Below are 9,084 nucleotides of genomic sequence, written 5' to 3'. Positions count from 1 at the left end.
TGCATCATGCTCAGGCTGTTTGACTCAGTGAACCAGTAGCTTTGCAGTTGATCACTCTGGCTTGGATCACTGTTGAGTTCAACTTCTTCATTTGGACCATTTGTGTCAAATTGTTGAGTTGTTTTGGTCCTTGGCAGATAGGCCTATGTCAATGTGATATTTCCATGTTTTGTGGTGCTGTTTTTAGTGGTGGCTGGCTGGTTGTGTATGCGTTGTGGCATGTACACTGACTGTACAAAACATTAATATTGAGTTGCACCCCCATTGACTCTACAAGGTGTCGAAAGCGTTCCACAGGGATGCTGGCCGATATTGACTCCAATGCTTCCCACAGTTTTGTCAAGTTGGCTGGATGTCCTTTGGGTGGTGGACCATTCTTGATACACACGGGAAACGGTTGAGCATGAAAAACACAGTGGCGCTGCAGTTCTTGACACAAACCTGGCACCTACTACCATACCCCGTTCAAAGGCACTTAAGTATTGTGTCTTGCCCAATCACCCTCTGAATGACACACATACACAATCCATGTCTCAATTGTCTGAAGGCTTAAAAATACTTCTTTAACCTGTCTCCTCCTCTTCATCTACACTGATTGAAGTGGATTTAAGGTGACATCAATAAGGGATCATGGATTCTTAATGTTTTGAACTCATGTAATGACAATCTAAATTGAAGATTGATTTGTGGCTGGGTGTTTTCTTCTCTTCAACGTCAGAGCATGAACACTCTGAAGGACACATTAGGGCCACCGTAGCAGTCAACTGTCCTGCTCCGTCTCACTGAACTCCTCTGGAAGCTGGAGTCAGCGCCGGCGTCCCTGACTCTTCTGTGCTCTCAGTCGTATTGAGCTATGACGTCGGTCCTGGCGGTCCTGGTGTGTTGGGTTTTATCGAGCTCCTCTGGGGGTCTGCCGAGCCGTGCCCGAGCCGTGCCGAGCCGTTGGTTCCCCCTGCCTGTGTTCTCTATTATTGAACTGTTCCCGGGGCCTGTGGATGCTGGCTCGGTCTGCTCGGCAGAGCCCTCTAATATTCCTTAATGATGTGGCATCTGTCTCTGTCACCCTCAGCCGGCACCAGCCAGACGCCTTCTACTGTGGCTGACTTCACCGAGCGATAAGGAGTCCTGCTGCCAGAGAAACCAGCAGAGAGCCCCAACAAACAACTCTCTTTTCGACAAAGCGGGAGGCGAACATAATTGTCTTTTTTCTTTCTTTTTTCTTTTTTTTCTTTTTTTGTTGTTATTTCTGAGATAGTGAACGCAGAGGTGTTTGAAATTGTTTTGCCGCTTTGGCAACACTTATTCAGGGAACTGGAGTAGAGTCGCAGAYGGGGAAAGACGGTGAGTTGTGATTGGACAAGCAGAAAACTGTGGCTCTCTGATTGGATAAGGATGTTTTAACAGATTCTCTGGAATGTCGCCACCCCACTCTTTCCCCATCTGTGTGTTTACACTCACACACTCTGAGCTTGGCACACAGGAACTAGTTATCATAGCTAATGATCAGTGTGTGAGTGCACCACACATGTCTATGTGGGTGTGTGTTTGTGTGTGTGTCACTCTCATGACTGCCAGGGAGAGCATATTGGCATGGATTGGCATGCCCGCTCTCTCGGATCCTATGTTAGTGTTGTGAGCAGCCGGCTCCATTGGCCCTATCCACACTGCAGAGCCACCACAACTGCCAGTTTCCTCCTCTGCTGTGTGAATGACAGTCGTACCCAGGAAACTGTCTGGGCATCATAGGCATGACTCAGTCACATCACTGATACCCGTGTCTTTTTCCCGTGAAGTCAGTCCAATTCACACATTTCATTATTTGAGTTTCTGCCACTGCTATGACATACATCCTATTTCAACAGTATTCAATTTTCCTTTTCTGAATAAATCGCAAAATAAATCACCAGTCATGTCTAGGGTTGGCTACATTGAAAGTAATGAATGCTGCTGAGAGTGTGTCAGTATGATTTCAGATGAAAACTGCACAGGGTGCTGTATGCAAATATCTAGCTTAACGGAAAATGTCATATATTTACTCAACTGTACCTGGTGTTTCCCTGGTCCAAATATATTTCTCTCCAAATACTGTATAATCCACCAATGTCAGCTTTCTAGTCATAGTCAGACTGGTTGTGTGGGTCTTCTACAACCGAGTGTCTCCTAGCTGAAGTCAATCTCTAAAAAGCTCTCAGATATCATCTCACTGAGGCGTTTGTTCTCAAAGCTCTTCAGTGCTGGTCAGTCATCTCAGACTCCTAGTTACTGACGATTTAAGCCTGTCATTCCCAGAGTATTACCACGAGCTGGCAATCCCTTACTTCTGTTACCTATAATGAACGTTCCCAGCAGCCACTGGTTTGGAACTCTGTATGGTTGACAACACAATACCCATCACATTTTTGTAAAAGCCTCCTATCCCACTAGTCGAGGCTGTAATGACCATTGGTGTTTCCTAAAATGGCAACCGATTCCCTATGTAGTGCACTACTTTTGACCAGGGCCCTTAGGGTGCACTACATTGTATACATAGGGAATAGGGTGCAATATGTCTCTCTCTCTCTAGAGATACAGTACCTGCATCTAGCTCTCTATGGTGCCAGCATCTGTCAGAGCTGTGAGCACAATACAACACAATCCTACTTTGTTTGTCTCTATGGAGCTGTTATCACTGAGTTGCAGTGGGAGCACACTAGACAGGTTTGTGCCCATCGATCCAGCTAGAGATTTAGTAGTCTAGTGAGACATACGACATGGTGCAAAAGGCTGTGTGTATGTGGCTTCCAGAAGAGGGTGCTAGCTGCAGTCTACCAAAAAGAAGGAATCCTTTCAGGTTCCATGTAGAACCCTGTGTAGAAGTTGTTCTACAGTGCTGTGAAAAAGGATTTGCCCCCTTTCTAATTGTCTCTACTTTTGCATATTTTTGATACGGAATGTTATCAGATCTTCAACCAAAACCTAATATTAGATAAAGGGAACCTGAGTGAACAAGTAACAACAATTAAATAGTTATTTAATTTATTTCATAAACAAAGTTTCACCCAATGCCCCTGAGTGAAAAAGTAATTGCCCCCTTACACTCAATAACTGGTTGTGTCACCTTCAGCTGCAATGACTCAAACCAAACACTTCCTGTAGTTGTTGATCAGTCTCTCACATTGCTGTGGAGGAATTTTGGCCTACTTTTCCACGCTTTAACTCAGCGACATTTGTGGGCCGTCAAGCTTGAACTGCTCTTTTCCAAGTCCTGTCACAACATCTCAATTGTCTCAATACAAAATGTCATATGTGTTGCTTTTTTAGATGTTTCCATGTCGACTTGATTGTGTGTTTTGGATCGACTGTCTTGCTGCATGACCCAGCTGCGCTTCTCCTTCAGCTCACAGACGGATGGCCTGACATTCTCCTGTGGAATTCTCTGATACAAAGCAGAATCATGCTTCCTTCTATTAAGTTGTCCAGGTCCTTAGGCAGCAAAGCATCCCCAATACCACCACCATGCTTGACCGTTGGTTCTTACTGTGGAATGCAGTGTTTGGTTTTCACCAGGTATAATGGGATACATGTCCTTTGATACATTTGATACTTTTGACTCATCTGGCCATAAAATATTCTTCCAAAAGTCTTGATGATCGTCCAGGTGCTTCCAGGCGCTTTTTGGGCAAACTTGAGTCCACTTTGTGGGCACGATGGTATCAGGTATGAAGGATGACCCAGATGCAGACCACGTTGAATGAACAGTAGTCTAATGTTCTAACAGGGGCGGGCAAAAGACAGGTCAAGGCAGGCAGGGGTCAGAAAACCAGAGGTCGGGCAACGGTACCAGACGGCAGGCAGAGCTCAGGGTCGGATCAGGCGGAGATCGGTAATCCAGAGGGTGACAGAGGTACAGGTCGGCAGGCTCAGGGTCAAGGACGGGCAGATTGGTCAGGCAGCCCGGCTCAGGGTCAGGACAGGCAAAGATCAAAAACCGGGAGGGCAAGAAAAGAGAGACTAGAAAAAGCAGGTGCTKAGCCACTAAACGCTGGTTGACTCGAACTGGCAACAGACAAACAGAGAACACAGGTATAAGTACACAGGGGATAATGGGGAAGATGGGCGACACCTGGAGGGAGGTGGAGACAAAGACAGGTGAAACAGATCAGGGCGTGACAGATGGGTCCCATTATGTCTGGCGAAAACCAAACACTTTTAGGTTCACAATCTTTTTTCTTCTGAGAGTGTAGTTATAATGAATATGCATATCTCATGAAAAGAAGAGAATAAAATACAAAAGCTGGAAGGCTATTGATGCAGGTCGACCTTATTCCCTTTTTTTTGTTAATGTTCTGAAGCACGTCTCCAAACTATGTGGGTGTCTGTGAGTGTCTGTAATAGCGGCTGTACGATTCCCATGAATCTCAGTGAGGAAGAGCAGGCCCACAGAGCACCGCCGCACATTAAGGGAATGCATATTGATTTAAAAACAAATTTGACATGGTTTTTAAAATCGACTTGGAAAATGCATCACTTAAAAAGAGCCAGGGGTTTGCAGTCTGTCAATGGAGCGGAGCAAACTTCGCTCTTGCTTTATGCTTTAATAAGATTCCACTAATGGCTTCTACCACCTTGAGAAAAGCCCTCCTCTCAAATGGCGTGTGTGTGCKTGCACGCACGCACGCGCACACACGTGCTCACCTGATTATTGGTCTGTGGCTGTGAGGGTTGCCTCATCTTGCACTGGGGCTAATTACTTGTGGGATTTATGTGTGCATGCGTGTGTGCRAGCGTGCRTGCGTGCGTATGTGTGTGTCAGTGCATTGGTGAGTTACACAGTGCAGGCTAATGACTTCTCCTGGGTGGATAATTGAAGCACAGGAACAGAAAAAACTGGGGACTAGAAACACCTGTCTGTTTTAAAACCCCAGCCACCACAGACATCATAAAGGAGAGAAAACTTCTGTCTGTATTTGAAGTATCAGTCAAAAGTTCGGACACACCTACTTATTCAAGGGTTTTTCTTTATTTTTACTATGTACTACATTGTAGAATAATAGTGAAGACATCAACACTATCAAATAACACATATGGAATCATGTAGTAACCAAAAAAGTGTTAAACAAATCAAAATATATTGCAAATTTTATATTCTTCAAAGTAGCCACCCTTTGCCTTGATGACAGTTTTGCACACTCTCGGCATTCTCTCAACCAGCTTAATGAGGAATGCTTTTCCAACAGTCTTGAAGGAGTTCCCACATATACTGAGCACTTGTTGGCAGCTTTTCCTTCACTCTGCTGTCCTTCAACTCATCCCAAACCATCGCAATTGGGTTGAGATCGGGTGATTTGTGGAGGCCAGGTCATCTGATGCAGCACTCCATCCCTCTCCTTCTTGGTCAAATAGCCCTTACACAGCCTGGAGGTGTGTTAGTTCATTGTCCTTTTAAAAAACAAATGATAGTCCCACTAATCGCAAACCAGATAGGATGGCGTATTGCTGCAGATTCCTGTGGTAGCCATGCTGGTTAAGTGTGCCTTGAATCCTAAATAAATCACAGACAGTGTCACTAGCAAAGCACCCCACACCATCACACCTCTTCCTCCATGCTTCACGATGGGAACCACAAATGCAGAGATCATCCGTTCACCTACTCTGCATCTCACAAAGACACGRARGTTGGACTCAAATTTGGACTCATCAGACCAAAGGACAGATTTCCACCGGTCTAATGTCCATTGCTCATGTTTCTTGGCCCAATCAAGTCTCTTCTTCTTATTGGTGTCCTTTAGTGGTGGTTTCTTTGCAGCAAATTGACCATGAATGCCTGATTCACGCAGTCTCCTCTGAACAGTTGATGTTGAGATGTGTTTGTTACTTGACCTCTGTGAAGCATTTATTTGGGCTGYAATCTGAGGTGCAGTTAACTYTAATGAACTTATCTGCAGCAGATGTAACTCTGATTCTTCCTTTCCTGTTGCGATGATCATGAGAGCCAGGTTCATCATAGGCTTGATGGTTTTTGCGATTGTACTTGAATAAACTTTCAAAGTTCTTTACATTTTCCTGACCTTCATGTCTTAAGGTAATGCTGGACTGTCATTTCTCTTTGCTTATTTGAGCTGTTCTTGCCATAATATGGACTTGGTCTTTTACCAAATAGGGCTGTCGTCTGTATACCACCCCTACAACACAACTGATTGGCTACAACACATTAATAAGGAAAGACATTCCATAAATGTACTTTTAACAAGGCACACCTGTTAATTGAAATGCATTCCAGGTGACTACCTCATGAAGCTGGTTGAGAGAATGCCAATAGTGGGCAAAGCTGTCATCAAGGCAAAGGGTGGCTACTTTGAATAATCTCAAATATAAAATATATTTAGATTTGTTTAACACATTTTTGGTTACTACATGATTCCATATGTGTTATTTCATAGTTTTGATATTTTCACTATTATTCTACAATGTAGAAAATAGTACAAATAAAGAAAAACCCTTGAATGAGCAGTATRTTCAGATCTTCCTTGGGAAAGAGCTCTTCTGACCTCAATGGAACTTTCTGGTTAAATCAAGGTTCAACACAAAATCTCCTTGACCATAAAATGGCTGCCTTTGTAACCTAACAGTAATCTATCAGGGGACAGACACAACAAGACACTATAGGTAATCTAGCTAAAGTGTTTAGTTGGCATGGTCKGTGCCTGTTCTTGGCTCATCTCCATGAGGGCCAGGGGAGGGAGAGGAGACCGCTACTGGCTGGCTCTCTGCCCGCCCACCTTTTAGCCTGACAAAGATAGATCATGGGTGATGGAGGCTGGCATTTTCCTCTTCTAATCACTGCACGCAAAACACGTAAATCTCACCGGAAAAATAGCTCATGTCAGCGATAGATCTATATTACCCTTCCACCCCTTTTCAGGAAGTAACAGAGGAAGTAAATCAGACTTATGTGGTTGTGTTTCACTTTGATKAATGCACCAATCAAGAGAGTGTATGTAAAGCACATTCCCACACATTGACTTGAAGGAGGCAATGGGGCTGCTCCTTAATACACATACATGTACTGTACATAGCCTAATCACATAACAGGTACATGAAACATGTTCACMAAATAGTTCCTACTACAAACCCACCAACGCATAGTGAGGGTGGTTTTGCGGTGTGAGTGTGTGCCTTGTTGACGAACAGTGCAGTGTCTTATAGGGCAATCAGGATCAGTGTTTAACCCAAGGGAGGTGGCCTGCTTTGGACCACAGAGCCTGTTTGTCTGTCTGCCTGCCAGAGCCCCGACCCAGGACTGCTGCTGAGGACGGCTGAGTCAGGTGAAACAGAAGATTCTGGGAGAGGAGGATAATCTTCCCGAGTGCATTTCTTTCTGGCTGGTTCTGAAATGGAATCCTATATCACCATAGCCTATAGGGTAGCACTGCTTTTGGCCAGAGCCCATGAGGTTGTACACAGCTTCTCTGTGTGGCCAAACATCTGTCATGATTCTGGCTTCTGGTTGGCTGTCTGTACCCTGGTCACAAGCCTCCGTCTTTGTCTCTCCCTATTATATTTGTCATCACTTTCCACTAATGGATCTTGGATATTTAGCTTGTCTCTAGTTTTAATGACTCGTATTTAGTGGCTGGCTTGATATTACCCCACAAACCTCAGCTGGTTGGGTTACACTGTTCGATAAAGGACAGTTCTGTCCTATTAGCTACAGTAAATGACCTGCCAAGTATGTACTATGTTGAAAATGGACAGCATAGCAATGGCCAGTGTTTTCGTGCCCAGTTCATCAACTGACAGACATTTTGAACTGACCTTTGACTCCTGTGTTCCCTTTGTAGATTTACAATGAGAAGAAGAGCCAGTTTGACATCAAGAGGAACAATCCCAAGGACCTGGTGGAGAGGGTGGCACGAGACATCGCCAAGCTGCTCACTAGCAAAAGGAGAGCCCTGGAGGTAAGATGATGCTACTGCCGTACCCGACAGAGAGGAGACATTCCGGGAGGGGGGAATAGTTATTTCCACATAGGAACATGCTGGAGGGGTTAGTTTCATATCTTCTTAAAGGGTTCGAGGGTTTACGAAGGGAACGGAATGTCCTTGAAGATAGTTGTGCTGTTCTAGTGACCGAAGAGAACGATCCAGAGAGGAGGAGAGTGTTTTAGAGGTGACCGTTGAGGGGAGACAATTATTTCCATCATTATGTTTAGACATGCCCTCTGACTGGTTTGTTTCTTGCACCCGGTGCCGAGTCTCAACCCCCGCCGCTCACCCTCCAAGAGAGAGCAGAGAGAAAATATTCCAAATCAGATTGCATATTTCAAAAAGCCTATCATGTTACGGAGCATGATAGATTCACTGTTTGAACTAATCCCGAAAAATGTGATTTGTAAAAACGAAAAATATTCTGCTTTATTAGGCTGTCTGACAAAGCAGTTCATAGGTTGTTTGGCTCAAATTGGCTGTGCATTCACATGTGCAGGACACTGTGAACGCACCATTCTACCTAACCAGATCTACGTTTGATAATCAGAGTTTGTATTCATTATACTAGAGCTAGTTGGTGCGTTTTCTGTAATGTTGTCGGCGAATGTCCTCTGAATGGAACTAGGTTAGAGTTCACGAAAATGTGCACGCTGCATGTTCACACATTGAGGGTAAACACACACACACACACACACCTACACACAACACACACAAGAACAACACAACACAACAACCAACAACACATACGAACACACACACCACACACACACACACACACACACACACACACACACCGTGAAGAAGATGCACAACATAATGAGGGCTCTAAAAAGCACACAAGGAAGAGTGGAGCCACGAGCATACTGTCTCTGAGGGGGATGAGAAGAGAACGAGAGAGAGAGAGGAAGAGAGAGAGAGAGGAAGAGAGAGAGAGGAGAGAAGGAGAGAGAGAGAAGAAACAGAGAGAGAGAAGAGAGAGGAAGAAGAGAGAACGAGAGACGAGAGAGAGAGAGAGAGAGAGAGAAGAGAGGAGCGAAGAAACGAGAAGAATGAGAGAGAGAGAGGGAGAGAGGAGAGAGGAGAGAGAGAGAGAAGAGGAGAGAGAGAGAGAGAGCAG

The 9,084-nt window shown here is 44.7% G+C and overlaps 1 protein-coding gene across 1 annotated transcript in view; it reads left to right on the top strand.

Annotated features, from left to right (window-relative positions):
• LOC111970558 (voltage-dependent calcium channel subunit alpha-2/delta-2) overlaps positions 1-9,084 on the top strand; it is a 245,971-nt gene that overhangs the window by 47,709 nt on the left and 189,178 nt on the right. Inside the window, 1 exon segment of the mRNA XM_070445816.1 lies at positions 7,821-7,937. Within this exon segment, the coding sequence (XP_070301917.1) occupies positions 7,821-7,937 (117 nt within the window).

This window comes from Salvelinus sp. IW2-2015, linkage group LG11, assembly GCF_002910315.2.
Source record: "Salvelinus sp. IW2-2015 linkage group LG11, ASM291031v2, whole genome shotgun sequence".
Taxonomy (NCBI): domain Eukaryota; kingdom Metazoa; phylum Chordata; class Actinopteri; order Salmoniformes; family Salmonidae; genus Salvelinus; species Salvelinus sp. IW2-2015.
The sequence above is the reverse complement of the archived record's forward strand: the minus strand, read 5'-3'. Positions and strand labels throughout refer to the sequence as shown.